Source organism: Calliphora vicina, chromosome 4 (genome assembly GCF_958450345.1).
Source record: "Calliphora vicina chromosome 4, idCalVici1.1, whole genome shotgun sequence".
Lineage (NCBI taxonomy): Eukaryota > Metazoa > Arthropoda > Insecta > Diptera > Calliphoridae > Calliphora > Calliphora vicina.
This window is the reverse complement of record NC_088783.1, coordinates 101,419,325-101,441,131: the sequence shown is the minus strand read 5'-3', so window position 1 is coordinate 101,441,131 and position 21,807 is coordinate 101,419,325. Positions and strand designations below refer to the sequence as shown.

The 21,807-nt window shown below is 30.0% G+C and overlaps 1 protein-coding gene and 1 long non-coding RNA gene across 3 annotated transcripts in view; both read left to right on the top strand.

Moving 5' to 3' along the window:
* Window positions 1–21,807, top strand: part of LOC135959060 (uncharacterized) — a 187,452-nt gene that overhangs the window by 23,820 nt on the left and 141,825 nt on the right. The window lies entirely within an intron of this gene.
* Window positions 287–21,553, top strand: meso18E. Of its 2 annotated transcripts, none has more exons than XM_065508658.1 (5): window positions 287–981; window positions 10,158–10,526; window positions 19,039–19,910; window positions 19,962–20,048; window positions 20,666–21,553. In XM_065508658.1, exons 2-5 carry the CDS (start codon window positions 10,464–10,466, stop codon window positions 21,108–21,110), a joined length of 1,467 nt encoding a protein of 488 aa, XP_065364730.1. In that variant the 5' UTR covers window positions 287–981; window positions 10,158–10,463; the 3' UTR covers window positions 21,111–21,553. The 2 variants fall into 2 exon arrangements, with proteins under 2 accessions (XP_065364730.1, XP_065364731.1); XM_065508659.1 differs by having other exon boundaries at window positions 289–981; window positions 19,980–20,048.

The window sequence follows — 21,807 nt, the reverse complement described above, 5'->3', positions numbered from 1 at the left end:
CTGAACAGAGCAACAAACAGACAGACAGACATACAGACATAAATACGGATCGTAAGTTGGTTGCTTGCTTGGTTGGGTGTACAGACATATGGACGGACGGACGGAGCTACGGACAAGTGAGAGCAAATGAAGAAAATGTTTAATGTGCAGGGGGTTATTTTTGGGATACACTTTTTTCGTTGTTGTTCTTCTTGTGTTTATTGCTGTAGTTAATTTTTTTTGAAATATACATTCTTTTCTCGTTGTTGTTGTTGTTATTGTTGTGTTTTTCGTTAGCACAAGCAATAACAGCAACAACAACAATAATAATAATATGAAGAGCAGTAGTAGCTAGCAAAAGTAGTGGTAGACGACAACGATTATTTCGTTGCCAGTCACAGTCGATAGATATGTGAGCTAACGATCGTTACGTTACGTATCTCCTCTCTCTCTAGTTAAAAATCTTAAGAACAAAAAAAAAACAACTCATAATCGCAAAATCGGTAAAGATCGGCTAACTGATTTAGTAACGTTTGGAATATTTTCAAAAAATAAAATAAAAATTAAAAATAATCTAATATTTATGTTTAAAAACCGTTTGTAAATAATTACAAATTAAATAAATAATAACGTGTGTTGTTTACAAAAATATATAATTAAATTTAAAGCAAAAATCTAGTCTCAATGTACAAAATAATCTGATTCAAAATCTTCGTCTACGTTTTTTAATATATATACATATTCTATATAATAAATTTATACAAACTACTAAATAATTACAATACAAACCTACAAGACATTTCTATTAAACCAAAAAATAAAAAAACACAAAAACAATTTAAAAAAATGAATTAAATTTAAATGAAATAAGCTAAATCATCAGTTTTTAACCAATAAACAAAAACAAAATTTTAATAATATTTGAACAAAAAGATGCCTTTATATTGTACTTAATAATTTTAAAGTTGGAAACCTGGAATTGCTCAATTAAAGTTTAAAAGTGTAAGAAAATTTAATATTTTTTCTAAAATAATTCAAAATATTTAAATTCACATACTACAAACATACATATGTATGTATGGATATACCTAGATATGTATCCGTACAATTACATACATATATTGTACTAAATAGTAACAATAACAACAGCAACAAAACAATAATTAATTTATAATATTTATTTAGTTTCATTTTTTTTATTTAATTTTGGCACATGTGTACTCACTGTAATAGTGTGAAAAATAACAACAAAAACATTCAGTCATACTTGTACAATTGCATACACATGCAGAGAGAGTGTGTGTGTATTGTCATATGGTGAAGTCTGATTATTAGGTGGGCACCAATTCATTCACTTGCGATTTCTAACAACAATCTGTGTGATGTATTGGGAGAGTGTCAATTCAGATTGTCAATCGTCAAATGATTTCAACAATTACACAGGGCAACAAAATCGAAAAATTTTTTGAGGCCACTACACAATTTTATGTATTGTGGTTCTAGTAGTACAAATATGGTCCAAATTTTAAATTCTATGGAGAAGTTTTTTTTTAAATTTTGTTTTCTAAAAGTGCGAATTTTTGTAGATGTTTCTCCACATAATTTATGATAACTAAAAAAGGGTTAGTCCGATATTATTGAAGTAAACTTAGAAAAGTTAAAATTTACATAACCTTTAATCTGTTTATACATTGCGTTTTAATCTGTTCAATAGTTTCGGAGTTATAATAACAAATAAAAAAAATATTTTTTACGTGAAAATAGCAAATTTTTTTGTTTTAAAAAACTCATGAAAAATCGAAAACGGCAGAACTTGTTCAGGTTTATTACTTTATCACAAACCCACATATAATAGCAATAAAATGAGATATCGATCATAAAAATCGATTGATTATTTTCGAGTTTATTCACAATTAAGTGAATTCGCTCATATATATCCCCCATCATATGAAATCCTTTTTAATTTTGTTTTCGGATTATTATAATAGATCCATTTTTCATCGCAAGTAATGATTCGTTGCAAAAATGATTTTCTTTTATAGCGTTCATTTCAGACATGCAAAATCGTCTTACAACGTCTCTCAGCATCAATTCGTATGGTACCCAATTTCCCAGCTTTTTGATGAATTCTGCTGGTCGCAAACGTTTTAATATTGCTGATTAAGTAGCTCCTGCAATTCATTATCTTTAATCTCTTTGTGCTGAATATTGTATAAACACTTTTGTATAATAAAGCAATATTCAGGAAATGAATTTTTATAGGGAATTCATGGTCCAATTCTTACCACTTTTAAGAGAGCTCATTTCTGTATCAAAGGAGTAATTTGTGCAAAATTTAAGCGAATTTTTGCAATATATTTTATGTTTTTTCCATTACTTTTAGGAGATGATGTCAGTCATGTTGGTGCCGCAATTATCGATGATCACTCGACCTCTTTTTAGCTCATTTGCAATCGTTCTGAAGAGAACTTCGTGGGATATGTTCTCCCACTCTTAGCGTATATATTCTTTGACAGCTGTCATAATCTCGTGACTTGCAAAACCCCTAAAGAAATAGATTTGGAGCGTTCAAGCATTACTGGCCACTGCAAATCGCCAAAACGAGACATTAGAGGGACCGGATCCTTTAAAATTTCGACAGTCACGCAAGCGATGTTGTAGTTGTCCTGTTAGAATCACATATCGTCCATACCTTTCAAATGTTTATGTATCTCTTCCCAATCACATTAACCCTTATGACACCTTTGGCGTAAAAGACTATTCGTGAATTATACGTGGATACAGAGTGCCATAGAAGACAACATTTAGATTAAACTGGGCTCCGTAGGTCAAGATAAAATACATTGAGTCATTGTTAGGAGTATTCCGAGTTCTATGGAAGAATATCGTTCCATGACTTGTCCACCAGTATTATGTATACATTTCACAAATATCAACACAAAACTGAAAGTTCCCTTCAGAGTTATATTTTTACTTAGAGCTGTCAAATTGTCAAAACATCCATTTTCATCAAGATAATAATTTTGAAATTTAAAACAATTTCATTATCGCTGATATGCAATTTGTCACCTATTAATTGTCATATTAAAAGACACAAATTTAACATCACACAGTGGTTTAGAAACTTTTTAATTAGCAATAATCACCAAATATGCACTTATCCGAATGCCACGATATTTTACGTTTAGATAGACTTGAAAATATCTACAAAAAAGAAAGAACACTTAACGTAAATGCATGTAAATCTAAAATTGGCTCATTTAAGGGAATAGGACTCCTATGAGCCCTTTTCAAACTTAGCTAATTTTTCGGATATATGTAAAAAATTAAAAATTCCAAAGCCTGAATTATTAAAAAAAAAATGTATTTTTAAAGGCTCTATATAAAGTTTAAAAACATTAAAAGCTAATAAGATATCACACGGTAAATAACAGTGCAGCCTATTTTACGAAAAAAAAAACAAAACATTTGGAACATATTTTCCCCGTTTTAGGAATTTCGGTATTTAAGTGAAGAAATTGGCAAAAGTTAACGTCCGAATTTTAAATTTTTCTTCACATAAAATTAATAAATCATGAAAATTCAAAATTGATCAGAAACATTTTTGTCTTCAAAATGTTATTCTTCTAATCCTAATCTTATATCTACCCTTCAGAAAATTTTAACTTTTTTCAACATAAATATCTCTTGAACTAAAAGAGATAACCCACATATGTAAGCGTTCTAGGTATTTTCCATGTATGTAATGCATCACGATTTGGTTGATTTTTTTTTATTCGATTTGAAATTTTCAGGAGATTGTAAAGAAAAAAATTCAAAAATTCCGGGTAAAACTCGGAAATTCTTTTTTTGTGAGTCCAGTCAACTGTAATAAAAAAGCTCCCTAAAGTATGCAGTACAAATTTATATATTTTATTTGCAAATAAATAAGAACAGGCTGGAGTGAGTGGGTTGGAGAAACTTGAAGAACTAACATTAGTAAATGCTACCGGGCGAAGCCGGGGCGATCAACTAGTTTTGAATAAAAAATTCTTTAATTTTCGGAAATTAAAAAAACGCATTCCAAAGTTCAAAAACTCATGATGATACTTTTAGTATAAAGCAAATGTGATTAACTCCAAAATATGTTAATTACAATTCAAAAACACATTCGTTTAAATGACCTATGACATAGAAAACAATAGTTCTTCTTATACTCAAATGAATTATAAATTTATAAAGATTTGTTTAACATGATTATAAAAAGTTGATTGTATAAATACAATAGTATAAATAGCTTCTAAATAGTTTAGATAAACAAAACCGATTTATAGTCATCCCAGATTTTAGCGGTAGAATTAAAAACACCATCCAGATCTTTGGATAGCACCCTAATGCATAAACAAATGTACATATCCATAAGATTTTAATGCATATGCATATGTATGTAGATAAATTGTGAGTAAGTAAGTATGTTTGTGTTTCTGAATGTCTACTGTGCATCTTATAAATAATGCATTATTACCATAGAGTAGATATTTATTTGTTTGTTGTTACTCTTCTATCCAAGTAGCTAAGAAAATGTAACAGCAACAACAAAAACGAAACGAAAAGTGTCACAAAAAGAAATGTATCCACATATGAGCAGATACAAACACACATACTAAATACATTTAGTAACAACAACAATGAATGATTAAGACAACTACTTACTTACATACATATCTACATACATATGTAGATACATTCATATGTATGTTTGTTTGTTCATATGTACAAGAGTACGAATATACATATCTGTACTATTTTAAGATACTTTTACTATGGTCGATGATATTTGGTAGCACAGGAAGATTTTTTTTTCCAAATTTTATTAGATCGATATGTTTAAGTGAAGCGAAGTAGCTAGTAGTATGCATTTGATAACAATCCATAAGATTTGAAAATATATATAGTAAATATACAGATGTCATGTACTTACATATATGATAATTAAAATATATCATATTAATCTGGTTGAAATAATTACACTGTGCTCGAAATTTTGACACTTTTTTTCTGTCAAGAAGGGCACCCAGTGGGTTAAACTAATTTGGGTACGCTGAATTCAATGGTGCTAACCGTTTTTTTAGGTTAGCACGTATTTTCGAGATATACCGCTATTTCGAAAATGGAGGAGGTTGCACAACATATATTAGCGTAATTCAAAAACGGTTTAGCTTCTTGAATAAACTGAAAAAACCGAAATTCCGCAATAAAATTACCTTTAAGCAAGGCTTAACACGTTTTTAATCTTCTCTGTCGTTTTAGAAATATACATTTTTTTGGGCAAATAAAAATATCTTTTTAGAAAAATTTCGACATTTTGGCTTTTAAAACGGCATTAAAAATTGGCAAATGCATAAATGCTCTTAATTTTTTTTACACATATAGAAGTTCCAAATAAAACAAGACCTAATAGTGCATTTACACCTACGCCATAAACATGTTATAAGTTGTTTATGGTGATAAACTAGTTTAAGAAACTTGTTTATCCATACAAAACAAAAACAGGTTTGTAACTAGCTTTTGAGATAAACTAGTTACAAACAACCAGTTTTTGCTAATGCAACTCTGTTTTTCAACATTTTTCTGGCAACGCTGGTAACATTTGACATTTGCTCAAAAATAACGTTAACGTTTTCCGATTTTAGTAAAACTTTCAGACCATATTTAAAATTACCAGGATTATAATATTATAAATAAGTTTTACTTAAAATTTATAACAGTAAGGAAATTGGGCTCATTCGCCTAAATATGTACAAAAAATTAGTTTTTCTTGAAAATCGAAAAATTTAAATCGCAGGTACGGAAAAACTGCAAGAGGTATTGACATGATTTTTTCATATTTTTATTCCCTATTTTGATCTAAATAAATCCCAATGTGATGATCAAAAAATTCTGAAATTTGTTTGACAACATTTTTAATAATTTGAAAAAGCCGTTAAAAAAATTATTTTTTTTAGATTCAGATTCTGTAACTTTTCTGTTTGTTGTTGATTTTGAATCCATGAATTTAATTTGACTAGTGGAAAAGATAAGATATATATATTATATATCAACGTATAGGAAATTGTTTCTTCTTTTCATTGAAAATTGAAAAATTTATAGAAGACTTTTGGTAAAAATGTAGGAAAAAATTTTACAATTATTGCTTGATCTATTGTTTAAATCAAAAGTTGTAAACCGATTTTATGAATTTTAAAAAAAAAAAATTTCGAAATTTTGCTAAAAAATTATTTTTTATTTGCCAAAAGATTTTACATTTCTACAACAACAGCGAAGATTAAAAACATGTTAAGCCTTTCTTAATGGTAATTTTATTGCGGAATTTTGTACGGAAACCGTTATTGAGTTACGCGAATATATGTTAGCAATCTCCTCCATTTTCTAAATAACGGTATATCTCGAAAATACGAGCTAACCTAAAAAAAACGGTTAGTACCACTGAATTCAGCGTACCCGAATTAGTTTAAGCCACTGGGTGCCCTTCTTGACAGAAAAAAAAAGTGTCAATAGTTTCGTAATTATATGTTGAGTCCAAAATTGGTGATTTACTAGCAATAGAAAATAAGTTGAAACAGAAGAATTACGATTTAAGTAACCGAATTTTTGACATCCCAACTAAAAATTTTCAGTCACAAGAGACAAATTTCGTAATTTATGTATAATCGAATGATTCATTTGATTATACATAAATTTGGTTGTCACAACCAAAACTATTTTCTTTGTGTGCGAATGTTTATTTGAAACATGCTAATTTACTTTTCTAGTAAGTTCTTATAATAACACTGTGCGACAAAAAATTTTTTCAATAACTTGGCGAATGTCCTAGGTCTAGCTGAGTATATTACAAAACCGGGTCTAATAAGGTCTTTCCAATATTCTATTAGAATATATAGTACTTGAAAAGATCTCGTACTTTCTTAATGTCGTTTGAAATATTAAAATCGGTTGAATAATGACTGAATATCAAATGTTTTAATTTGCGTGTCCAGAAAAATATACTTTTGCCCATATCTCAGAAATTTGAGGGTGTATTGGCAATTTTAAAACCGGTTTTGTAATATAGAAAATATTGACAACAATATTGGTTTAAATTTATTTATATACATTAACATTTGAAACTGTTCTCTTTCGAATCGGTTAAATCATTTTATTTTAAAAATTTTACTGTGTTTTACCATAATTTAGTATTATATAGGTAAGAAATTATGGTCGGTCAAGCCCACCATATAATACCCTACAATGAGTAAATGAACATAAAAGTCTTTCTTTTAAAATTTCAATAATTTATATACTATTTATATGGCAGCTATGTACCGATCGCCATATACTATATAGGACCTATATAAATTAAACATTTATGACCGATAAAGTCCTACTTCGGGAGGACATTTTTATGGGGGGCTATGTGAAATAATGGACCGATTTCAGCCACTGTCAATAAGATTCGTCCTATTGATTGGAATATCTCCAAAATTGGTAATATTTTTGGGCGTTACATAGATCAGCACAAACGCATAATACCCCACTATGGAGTGTAGGGTATAAAAATTCCCTGGAATTGACAGATGTTTTAATATTTCCGGGAATGGAAAAAGTCCAGGAAATTAGGAATGTACATATATTTGGGAAGAGTCATAATTTCTGCCAATTTGAAAAAATTGAAATATGCTCTTTAATTTTAACATTTAAAATGATATTGAAGTGAATGAATCATGGAAATGTTGGTTGTAATATTCTCAAAAAATTTGCAAATTTTTAGTTAAAAAAAAAAACATTTTTAAAAATTTAAAAAAAAAGATTAAAATAACTATTCGAAAATTTTTTTTTCCGAAAAACATCTGAAAAAAAAATAAATTTTGTTTACCTAAAAATATTTAAAATTTGTATTTTGAAGTATAATTTGGTGAAGGGTATATAAGATTCGGCACAGCCGAATATAGCTCTCTTACTTGTTTTTATATGGAGTTTGACATAAATGCGTACCGGCGAATATTTTTTTATATGTGTAGTTTGACATTAGCGTGCTATTTCTATAATCTGCTGTGCTCCCGATGACACCTAATTAAATGCACCTTGGTTGTGATTAGCAGAGAGAGAAAATAGAGATTAACTTGTCCAAGGTGGTGTCGATTCTAAAACAAGTACAACATTTACAAAAACCAGTTGCAATTTGTTTTTGTCAAAATTTGCCTGTTGTATTTGTTATTTTTACGTTTGTTGTAGCATTCGCCGCAATAAACACATGATAATTTGACAGCTCAAAAATCTAAACAACAATAATCAGCTGTGCCAAGGCGAATTTATACAAGGTGGAGTCAGTCAAACAGCTGATAATTTTTTTTTCGCTTTTTGGTTCTAACAACTGTCAAAGCTTGTTTTTATATTTAAATATCTACATATTCTAAGCTTATTAACAAAATATTTATTGTTTACATTAATAAATAAAGCCCCTACTATTCAATTATCTGCACCATATTAAGTTTAAATACTTATTTGTTTAATTTTTCATTTTGGTTTTTTGACATTTGTTAAGACCAATCGTTGTTTTTGTAGAACTGACACCACCTTGTATGAATTCGCCTTAAGCTGTGCTATCAACACTACCTGGTATATAAATTCGCCCTGAACTTGTCCCTCTTTTCAAACCGCCATTAGTTTGACATTTATTTTTGTTTGTTTTATGTTGACATATTACAAAAATCAGCTGATTCACTTCTGTATTTATTTGAATTATTGAACAGTCCTTAAGATAAATATGAATGTAGATACTAGATTTAGATTTATCGTAATACGTAACGTATGAGTAATATTTATTTATGATTTCATTCAAACAAGTGTAAAAGCGGTTATCATTACCTCTAAGTCAACGAAACTGTCATTAATTTTATAAATATTCTTTAAAGAAATACCTATATAGTTTGTGTAAAATAATTGGTAAATAATAATAATAACAGAAAAAATCACGCTGTATATGTATATGTAAATTTATACAATAAATTGAAGAAAAAGAAAACCCTACAATAATTAAAAATTTTACGTAATTTCATTAAATTTCTTTATACTCGTAACGAGTTTTAGGCAATAAGTACAAAATAGTATTTTAAATTAAAAAGTTTAAAATGCGTACATTGAAAATACAATAATATACCTAAGTATACTAGACAAACGATCAACTCGATCATAAACGAAGGTTGTTGAATATGTATGAATAGAATTTGAATATGACCCGGGACTGGCAAATGTTAAAATGCACCACTAACATTGATTATTGCATATAACAGACTAGTACATATTTTTTGTATACTCATAATGTTAGATCGAAACGATCGATATTTATATACATATGTATATAAAACGAATGCTATTTGTAGCCAATTGAGTTAAATTCTAAAAGGAAAATCAAACTATGAATTAGTTTGTTTTATTTATTTATTTATTTAAAACACTTTTAATATACAATTTACTTGTACAGTGTTTTATATTTGTTACTTAAGTACGGATATGTTTCATTTCAAAATCATACGAAATTGAATAAATAGTATTAGGGGTATTCATACTTAAAATAAAATGAGTGCTGCAATGGGATAGTTATGAAACATTTAATACTTTCGGCTTCTTTCCCCTCGCTATAAATAAATACTCAGTTTAGTACTTCACTCATAATTGTTTTTCCTAAAATGTCAACCTTTAGTTCTTTAGTAAATTTACGGATATAATAATTCAGACGAATTTATAAATTTCTTCTGGATTCCATAATATTTGGTATAGCTCCAAAATTTCGAAATTCGCTTCAGCTTGGTTTTTATACAGGTTCAAAGTTGAAGCTAATGAATCGTAGATTTTAAAGCCTATTTTCTAGAAATCCGTTTCTTAACTGTGAATAGCCTAATTATTTTAATTTGTTTGTTGTTGTTGTATATTTTTATTGTTACTACTACTAATACTGAACGCGTTGTAGGTACAAACATACTCTGTATTTAGAGAATGTTATGGTTTTTTTCCTATTTTGTTCTTCTTTTGTATAATTATTTCAAAAAAAAAAATAAATGTACAGTAAGAGGCTAAAAGGTTAACTTCTAAATATTAATAGATTCTTTTTTTGTTATTTATTATTCTTGTTGATTTTACTTATAAACGATTTTTTATTCTAGTTGACAACGTATGTACGGCCATATCATCATCATCGTCATCAACATCATTATTATCGTCGACACTCACCATTTTAATCAACGTCAGTCAACAGCCAGCACATCAACCGTTAAACAGTAATCGACTAAAATAACAATAACAAACCAACAAACCAACCAACAACGTTAGAGCAGCTTAAATGTATGAATACGAGAGAGATTCTTATATTTTCAAGACGAGGATTTAACTTTTGAAACATTAAAACACAGAAGATTATTAACTAATTAACCGAAACTACTGCTCGAGAACGTCAAATTCATTCAATTCTAATGCAGAATACACAAATTTGTGCATCGATCGATGATCGATCGTCATCCACCTCATTGAAAATGGTAAGTTTAATTCATTCATTTAATTTATTTAGTTTAAAAACATGACATTCTATATCTGTTATAGTGTTATATAGTTTAAGAGTAAAGAACTAGTTCACACATTACAGCTTTACATATTCAACTTAAAAACATCTTAATCATTTAGACAAAGATTATACCGATATTCGCTATATTTATGGAAATATTACTGAGTTAATTTTATCACATGTGAAATTTAATTTACTAAATCGGTTATTGTATCGCATTTAAAATTTACTATTGACGATACCAGCCAAAGCAATTAAATTTAATAATAACAAGTAAGAGAGCTATATTCGGCTGTGCCGAATCTTATATACCCTTCACCAAATTATACTTCAAAATACAAATTTTAAATATTTTTGGGTAAACAAAATTTATTTTTATTTTCAAAGTTATTTTTAAAATTTTTTTCACGAAAGCATGTCTGACAGAATTATTGAAGATTTGTATCCCGAAGATATCCGGGGTCTTCAGATAAAGTATATATATTCAGGATCCTCTATCTATAAGGATCCTGAATATATATACTTTATAGGCCCTTCTCACGAATGTGAAGTCTATAATAACGCTCTCCTGTAAAATTTGGTTTTTGTAACATACGTAAATTTCGCGCAAAGGGGTCGATATAAATGTCGCCTAAAACTGCCTAAATGTATATTTGATAAGAGAGGATCCATCACCGATTTTAATAAAATTTGCCACAGTTATTATGTGTTGCAAACAAAGTTGTCTACCGATTCAAAACGGTAAAAAGGTAACGATGATTCGGATTATTTCAGTAAGTGTAGCTTAGCGGTGACTTCATTTACGATTATATCGCTAACGATAATTACAGTTATTTCGGTAACTTAACGGTAATGGTAGCCAACCTTGGTTGCAAATCATCAAAAACTTATTGATAATTTGATATCGTTTTGAATATACACTTTAAATTGGGTATAATTATATATTATTTATTTCAATCCAAATTAGCATTACAGTTAGTTACCATTTAACAGTTTGAAGTCGCTAGACAACATTGGTTTCTTCTAAACAGTCATTCAGATTTTTTTTTTTGTAACCAATTTTGTAATTCAATTATAATAAGGTGAGTTACAAGGTGTCACAGTTAAACACGTTGACTAAAAATGGCTTTAAAAACGTCTAACATCCCCCGATAATGAACCATTTAGTTTATGTTCAACTTTTTATTTATTTTTACGAAATTTTATTTAAATACCAATACAACGGTTTCTAACGGCAGGTTTCAAGTTGCATCATGTTTCTCAACATTTCTATTTCTGCAGACTTCTAATTGTGGACAATATTGTTTACCGGCCGATTAACAGTAGTTAACATAACTGTGTTAACATTGCAGTGGAACAATTACAACATTGAATAAAAGCTTTGAGTTGATCATTGTAGAAATATAACATTCAAGAGGCACCGGTAGATGGATCTTGAAACATCTAGAAGGAAATGCAGTGTATATAAGGTGAAAGCGAGAACATGAACGAGTCAGTATAACTTTTAGTATCGTTAATTAAAGTTAATTAACTGTCTTACAGTGTGCTATATAAGTTGTGATTTATAATCAAAACTATCCGGTTTATTTAAAGGAAATAAACCACCGTTTTTAAATGGTAAAAACATAACAATAAGAAAATATTCTTTTACTGCTCTTAGTTATGAACTAGATTGCAGTATAACCTAAAAACTTTTTGAGATTTTCTTCAAATATATTACCTATTATAAATCGTTGCATGACTTTTCCTACAAAAATTTTACAAAAATCTTCCCGGAATATGGCTCTATGATACATAAATGTCTATGGAATAGTGGTATCCATAAAATTGTATATTGAAAATAGACAAAATGTGACAAAAAACAAGTAAGCCATTTTCGGCTGTGCCGAATCTTGTATACCCTTCACCAAATTATACTTCAAAATACAAAAATTAAATATTTTTAGGTAAACAAAATTTATTTTTTTACAAAGTTGTTTTTTTCAATTTTTGGAAATTTTTTTTTTTCGATTGTTATTTCAAAATTTTTTTTTTTAAAATTTTAAAAAAATTTGGTTGGTTTTTAAATGTGAATGGTGAAAAAAAATCGGGTATATAAGATTCAGCTGTGCCGAATGCAGATATTTTTTCCTTACATCTCAGCCATTTGTGCATCGATTTTAAATAGCTCCGAGCCGAAAGAATTCCGGAGATATTGATGTATGAATCGTGTATTTAAGTTAGGGCTTCGGAAAGTTGATTTCAACAGACAGACGGACATGGCTTAATCGACTCCGCTATCTATAAGGATCCAGAATATATATACTTTATAGGGTCAGAAAATTGTATTGTGGAAATTACAAACAGAATGACAAACTTATGTATACCCTTATCACGAAGGTGAAGGGTATAAATAGAGAGTCCGGCTATTGGTAGACAATACTAAGGCCCGTTTTGTCAACTAAATGTCGACATAAATTTATTAGGCCGATAAACTGTCCGTTAACCATTTTGCTTTCCTCAATATACCGACAAAAAACATTATTTTCAGATGGCAATACCTCTCGAAATAGTTATGAAAGTTGGAAACCCTGCCTTCAAGTGACAACATGTTTCATAGAGAATTATACATAGAGACGAGACACTCCAATTTGTGAAACAAAAATACAACAAATTATATGTCTGATACAACAACAAAATACATTGAATAGCATGTATTTTGTTGTTGCATGAGTTAGGTTTTTGACAACAGACATAGGTTTTTGACAATTATGTCTCGTCTCTATGTTACCCTATGACATGTTTACTAACCCTAAGTCTCCACGTATCAATATTTATTGCAGCAATTGTCAAATTTGATTGCGTCAATGAAATTTGCGAGTGTAGACCGCAAATTGCCATATATAGCAATCCATTGCGCAATGATTGCTCTACTGATTGCCTGAGCAATTATTGCTAAGCAATAAGCTGTCAGTTTAGTTGTCATTAATGTAAAATTTCTTCTTTCTATGATTCGGTGCGATTAATTTATACATATTTAATTTATTTATGTACCAAAAGTAAAAAATAAAGAAATTAGTGAAAAAAATCATGCAATACAAAATATAAGCAAAATACACCAAAGTTTTTCATAGAACTTCTCGCGTTGAAAATTTTGTATTTGTTTTTACCTTAAGCAATCAGCAATCACTCTGCTGTTGTTCTGCCGACGTTATTGCTTGAGCTTAGCAATAAAAATTGCTACGTGGAGACCTAGGGTAAATCAGCTGTTTAATGTGGCCATCGACAGCCGGAATCTTTTGAAAAATTCATTATCCTATAAACTCTTTCAGCATTCACTTGGAACTCATGTTCTTCGAGTTCATCCTCCATCAAATTAATGTTAATTCCTATATTAATTGGCAGATGAGGTCGGGTTAGCTTTTGCGACAGAATAGAAGCAAATGAGACATTGAGAAAACCAAATTTCTTCAATCTGCAGTTTTTTGTTGGGATAAAAGATGATCACCTAATGAGAAAACGGCCCTAAGAGTTAAAATAATGTGTGTCTGGCATGTGAATTTCAAAACAATTTCTGCTATTTGATTCTTTTAAAATCTTAAGTACTGTACTACTTATTACCTTCCTTTAATGGCTCACATATCATTGTCTTCAGCGTCATCATCATAATCATCTTAGTTTGGTTTATACAAGAATCTTTTTAAACAAAATAAAATTAAACAACAGCGTTTTAATTTTTGTATTTGTAAAATTCTGCTTTGTCTATAAATATAACTGTGCTTGTGCTCGGTGTACAGTCATTGAATGGTGGCCAATAGACATATATTTTATTATAAATATACAAAATTTCTACAAAATTATATCTTTACTGGCTGGCTGACTGCTACTGCTACCATCATCATCCACACACCACATTTAGATATGGATGTTTGTACGCTATTGTGTGTTCAGTATTACCAGATGAATTTATCTTATGTTGCCAATCTGAATATAAAATCCCTCCAATAGTTCCTATATAATTTATTAAATACTTTATTTGGTTTTTGATAAAGTTCTTCAAATAAAGCAAAGTAAAACCGCGAATAAAACGAAACCGGTAATTCTATCTGCCCAGTTCCAGCCAAAAGCTTCAGAAAGCTCAAAAAGCGATTTGAATAGAAATTATATATTTTATCTGGCATCATTATGTACACCTTAGACATACTCACATGTGGACAGATATAGATGATTTTGATATTCCTATTATTTAGGATGATGGTATAAATACATAGTACGTTCGAACATACATATATATCGTCACCTAAAATGCAAAAGAGCGCATAAAAAAATCAAACTGAAAGTTATTACAGAAGTGAAAAGAAAAAGAATAAAGTGTTGCAAAAATAATAAAAAACGTATTCTGTAATCAAAAATACCTGTAATGAAATCATGATTGTATTAAGGACGATTTTAAGCTTCTTCCACAAACGATTGCAAGAGTTCCCAATCAGACATGGCAATATCTTCAGTATCTAAAATCGTTGCTTCCAGCTAATTTTTGTTAAAATTTAAAGTGGTTCAAACATTTTTAATTCGCTTTGGTATGTATTTTATCGAAGTTCAAATTTTTTATACGAATTATGTAAAATCGTTTAATTTCAATTGTATAAAACATTTTTTAACCGCTTATATATTTATATATGATTGGAAACCTACCAGATGTGTCAATTATTGTGCTCACAGTATTATTCAATGCCATCTTGTCTCTAGGAGTTTTTCCGAATATTTGGAAAATCTCCCAAATTATAATGATAACCAAGCAAAGAAAGGAATTGGCATCATCCTATAGACCGGATTAGCTTATTGCCTTGTTTGTCTAAACTATTTGAGAAAATAATTCAAGGGAAAATTATCAATTCGGATACCGTGAACATCAATGAACAATTGAGCAAGTTAACCGCCTAACTGGAGAGATACGAAAATCTTTCGAACTAAATAAGTACTGTACGGCAATATTTCTAGATGTTGCCTAGGATTTTGACGAGGTTTGACATAAAGGTCTAATACACAAGATAAAATGCCTATTTCCTTCTAGTGCACACAAAAAAACAAGAGTCTTACCTATAGGATCGCTTGTATAGGAAAAAGTGAGGTGATTATGTGTCAAGCGACTATGCGATCAATGCTGGTGTACCTCAGAGATGTGTTCTATATCAATGTTGTTTCAATATCTCTAGTAGTTTCCAATATATGTATATCGTTTTCTGCTTCCCCTGTTAACTTATAAAAACTTATGTTACACTAGCTGACCCGGTGCGCTTCGCCACCCCAATTAAAAGAAAGAAATAGTACTATTAAGTCTCCCGCTCACTCGGGTCCATATAATCTTTATTTCATGTTTGCAAATTCATTGGTGAAGAAATTACTAAAAGTACCATTCGAATAAAGAAATAGTACCAAAAAGTCTACCCCTAGAATCCTAACTCACTTAGGACCATATATGTTTAATTTCATGTGTCTAAGTCCATTGTTATAGAAATTTCAAAAAAGTACCATTAAATTAATGAAAAGGTATCATGAAGTATCCCCTTGAATTTTCACTCACTTAGGTCCATATATACTTGTAGTTTCCCACTCACTTGGGTCCATATAAGCTTTATTTCATGTTTCTAGGTTCATTGGTGAAGAAATTACAAAAAGTACCATTCGAATAAAGAAAAAGTACCAAAAATCTCCCCCTAGAATTCTCACTCACTTAGGACCATGTATGCTTAATTTCATGTTTCTACGTCCATTATTATAGAAAATTAAAAAAGTACCGTTATAATAAAAAAAGTACTGAAGTATCCGCTTGAATTTTCACTCACTTAGGACCATATACGCTTAATTTCATATCCATTATTATAGAAAATTCAAAAAGTACCATTAGAATATAGAAAAAGTACCAAAAAGCAGCCATTTGTGGATTCCCACCCACTCGGGCCCATGTAAGCTTTATTTCATGTTTCTAGGTACATTGGTGAAGAAATTACAAAAAGTACCATTCGAATAAAGAAAAAGTACCAAAAAGTCTTCATCTAGAATTCTCACTCACTTAGGACCATATATGCTTAATTTCATGTTTCTAGGTCCATTGTAATAGAAAATTCAAAAAGTACCATTAGAAGAATGAAAAAGTACCTATAGTTCAGTTCTCACATTTTGGTACATAAATATAATCCCTTATTTCTAATACTAACTTAACTCAGATACATATCAGCTAACTTTAATGTCGATAAGTGAAATAATTTAAAATATTAAAAAGGTACCATTAGGAGAAAAGTACCAATTTCCCTTTTCCTCCTTGGACACCCCTCAAGTTTGAAATTTAAAAATATTTCATTTTGCAAAATTTGTTTATGCTACAGACATGTCTCAATCGATTAAAATCTGTGTTAATGTGCCCAATAATAAATATGTTTTAAAAAAAGTACCAAACTTTTTACCCGGATTTGGCCTAAAATACACCATGGCACTCGAGTTCCAAATAGCAACCTGTTAGTTAATTTTTGTATGAATCCAGGAACCAATGTTAAAAAAATTACCAAATCGGCTTAATATTTTGCAATAAAATTTATTTTCCCGATTTTATTCCCTTTTTGGTACCTTTTTTATCCCCATTGCGGTGGTAAAATATTACTAAAATAATTTTCTGTATCGTGGCAGTAGCTCATAGTAAAATATTCGAATGTCTATGTCAAATTATAGAAAAACATATTTTATGAAAAAGTACCAAAAATAAACACAATTTTTATCCCTTAAGGGTTCGAATTTCCAAAAGGTACCAAACTTATATTTTTTGATAAGTAAAGAATACGATTTAAATTTTGTTTCTATGTTTATTGGTTTAAAAGATACATAGGGTGCCAAAAAAGTACCAAAATACAGTTTTTACCCGTTTTCTCCCCTAAAAGGTTCGAATTTCGAAAAAGTACGAAACAACTGTCAGCTTATTTTTTAAATGGAGTAACATGCAATTTCAAGTTTTTTTGTATCTTTATTAGTTTTGAAGATATAAGATTACCGGATTTACCCTTTTTTACCCCCTAAACGTTCGAATTTCCAAAAATCCCTTCTTATTGGATCGTTTTGGGGAGGGAGGAACCCACAGTTAAAATTTCATGATTCTAGCTTCAGTCGTTTGGGCTGTGGGATGATGAATCAGTCAATCAGTAACTTTACTCTTTTATATAATAGATTATTTTGCATTTTAGGTGACGATATGTAGATACTTATAAAGCTATTCACTCTCACATACACTTTATCATCAGCACGAGTCATCAAAATACTGGTACATCTTTATTACCAAGTAGCCAGCCAATATTGTACGAGTGTTATAATCTAAGGTCTCAAATGGATTTTGCAATTTTTGTTGCTGTATTTTATTGTTTATCATTTACATAAAAGTTGACTGAGGTTTTTTTCCTACTACTTGCCGCACATTGTTGTGTTTTTCCGGGGATTTACTGGGACTTTTTTAGCTCTTGTGGGAATTGTAAATGTGTAATTATTTTATAATTACATTTGCCACTTAAATGTTGGCAATTTTAAACAGTTTTCTATAAATTTTCAACAATTTCAAAGGAAAAGGTTTGGCTTTGAGAAAAGGAAATTGTTCAAAAGTGTTTCATATTGGAATAAAATATTGTTGGAATTAAAGATAAAAATATAGATTGAAACTTTCCAATCGTGAGTTGTGAGAAGGGTATATATAAGTTTGTAATTTCCACAATATAATTTTCCGACCCTATAAAGTATATATATTCTGGATCCTTATAGATAGCGGATTCGATTAAGCCATGTTTGTCTGTCTGTTAAATTAAATTTTCTGAAGACTCCAGATATCTTCGGGATCCAAATCTTCAATAATTCTGTCAGACATGCTTTCGAGAAGTTTCCTATTTAAAATCAGCAAAATCGGTCCACAAATGGCTGATATATGAGGAAAAAACCAGGACAACCTCGATTGTTTACCTATATTTGGATTACTAAGTCATTAATATAGACAATATGGATATCTAATGATAGATATTTCAAAGACCTTTGCAACGACGTATATAAGACCGTATTAAGTTGGACCTACAATGGGTCAAATACGGAAAAAAAAATTTTTTAACTCGAATTTTTTATCACAAAAAATATTTAAAAAACAAAAAATTTTTTTTTAAAATTTAAAAAAAAAAATTTAAATTTAAAAAGATTTAAACAATTTGAAATTTTTTTTTTCAAAAAATGAAAAAAACAACTTTTGGAAAAAAAATAAATTTTGATTTCCTAAAAATATTTAAAATTTTTATTTTTATTATAATTTGGTGAAATGAAATGAAACGGTTGAATAATTTCTTTAATCTAGTATTGTCGTAAAACGACTAGTCGTTGTCGTAAAACGACTACGCCTTACATAATAAGGCTGATTTTATTTGTTTATTCCATTACTATATTTTTTCTTTTTTAATTTCACTTTACTCTATATATTATATATATTTTAGGAAACTCGAACTCCCACCAGTGTCTATCACCATCATCGTGCTCCACGCACTCCTGAAAGTTATTTCAATGTACCCGAATCAATAGCTCTGCTAAATATCGTCAAATCGGAACGAATACAAAGTGCATTTCAATCGAATCGTAAAAATCATGCCAGCGTTTGGGAAATGGTTGCCGAAGTACTCAATCGTTATAGTGCACGAAAGCGATCGGCGAAACAGTGTTGCAATCGTTATGAGAATCTCAAGAAAATCTATACACAACTGAAAAAGAATCCAGAACGACATGTAAGACGCAACTGGCCCTACATGTTTCTGTTCAAAGAGATTGAGGAACAGAGAGGTGAATGTTGGGGTTCGAATAGCAAGCGAATGGCTTTAATAGCTAAAAATCAAAATGAATTGTCGTACTATCATCGAAGGCGACAGGCAGCTGAATTCGGAGCGCTGCTGGATAAGCAAACACAAGCTGCTGTTGTGGCTCAACACAATTTATTGCAAAGTTTAGCCGCAGTCCATTCCAATGATTCGAATAGCAATTGTAAGCTGGAGCGTTTTCTGCCCAATCATTTTGTCGAGGCTCAACTGGGCAATGACACCAGTAACACAAATGGTGCCGACGGCGTCTATGATGACTCGTCACCACTGCCTTTACAAGCGGCGCGTAAAGAGGAAATACACGATATAGCCGATGATCTACCAGATGCTGCTGCAGCCGCAGCAGCTGCCGCCCACAATTTATTACAAGCCCATGTCAATGGTGTAACGGCGGTTAATGCGAATGAACTAAAAGAGTCTCTGGCTCAAGAATACGAAAAAGACTGCAATGGTGCTCTCAACCTACAGACCAGTGACAACAATAATGTCTCAATGAAGTAAGTGCATTTGATTTATGAGAAATGTTATTACAATTTTAATAATGCCAGTTTTTCAAACTCTTCTAGATCTGAACCAATGTCGGATGGTGAATTCAATCCAGATGATATTCAGCTAATGCAAACAAATTATAATGGGTATGTATGTAAACTAACGTAGTTCATCACAGTGAGATAATCAATTAAATTTATGGAAAACCTAAATTATAAACAAGACAAAAATTTAAAAATAATTATTTCAACAATATTCGGATATTCTGAAATTATTACCAGGTTTTTGTAGAAAAAAATATAAATTTCCAGAAATCCAGATAGAAATCCTAATAGCTCCGGATGCTGAAAAAGCATAGAGTAGTATTATACGTTAAATTAATGCTTAATATCAGGGATATATAATTACTTCTAAATGTGATTCAAATAGTCAGGGAGCTTCCAAAACTGATTTCAGCCAATTTGCTAATTTTCAAGATTTCCAATACTAAAATGCCCATGATCAAATATATTGATATCAAATCCAGATCCAGAATATGTTGCAAATAATATTGTAGAAATATATAAACGGATTTTTTTCAAACATAAAAATCATTATATAAAATGCTCAACATGAATTCAAAATCGATTTGTTTTCTAATTCTGGTGTATGGTCTCAAAGGACAATAATACATTTAATTTTAATTAGATTTTTGTTTCTCCGTAAAATTATTAAAATGTTATTAATAATTTTATTAATTAAAATTTTCTTTTACTCATTCAAGGTCTCAAAACTACTACTCAAATAATATGGATCACAATATTTTACATCCCGATGTCATAGTCGATACAGACAATCTATCCGAATGCAGTAGTGGCGGAGGCTCCCCGAAATGCAAACGAAAGTTATCAACTTCAACCGATGGTGACAGCACGAACTATGAATTGATCGAATATTTAAAGAGACGTGAAAAACGTGACGAGGAACTGCTAAGACGGATGGATGCTCGAGAGGAGAGACTGGTTAGTTTGCTGGAAAGAACCGTGGTCGCCATAGAGGCTTTGGTGCAACAAAAATGCACCCATAACACAACAACGACCGATAAAATCGATGTTGTGACAACACCTATAAAGATCTGCAATGGAAATGCTACACATGCTGAGACTAAAGCAGCTGCCGCTGTTACAGATGCAGTCACATCAGATGAAAGTAGTGAGAAAATTGATTGATCGAATAAATCAAACCAAAAATATTAATACTCAAAATGACTAAAATAGAACCAAAGATTAAGGAGTTTTTACGAGATTTTTTTTTATACCTACACACGAGTATACTCGTTATAATTTAGATTTTAAGTTGTAATTCTACCAAAAAACCAAAAACAAAAAGAAAACTGTGTGCCAAAAATTTACTTAATTATTTATAGCTTTTATTATTTTTTTAATTTGTTTAACTACTTTTACTTAAGTTCTCTCAATTGTGTTGTCATAAAACGCGTACTTTGTAATCTGATTAGTTTAAGTTTTAATATATTATTTACTTATTTTAGTACATATGTGTAATACTCTCTATGTAAGTGCCTTAAAAGAACAACCCACAAATATTTATAAACATAAATCCAATATTCAAAACAGATAAAATAAATTTCATATTTACTTTTTTTATACAAAAACTCAACTGAAAATTTTATTTAAAATTGCACAATTCTACAAATGAAATATGTATTTTTGGGATCTTGCGGAGTTCGGATCGGAATATTGTGACACTTGTACAACGGGAAGAACATTGGGTTCATAAGTTGACTATGCAGACGGATATAGCTGAATCATTGTTATATGATATCAACTGCCCCATATGCCTATGAAATCTCTATTATAGTTGTAGTAATTTATTGGGTGTAAGACTTAAAAATGAGGGATTTAAAAT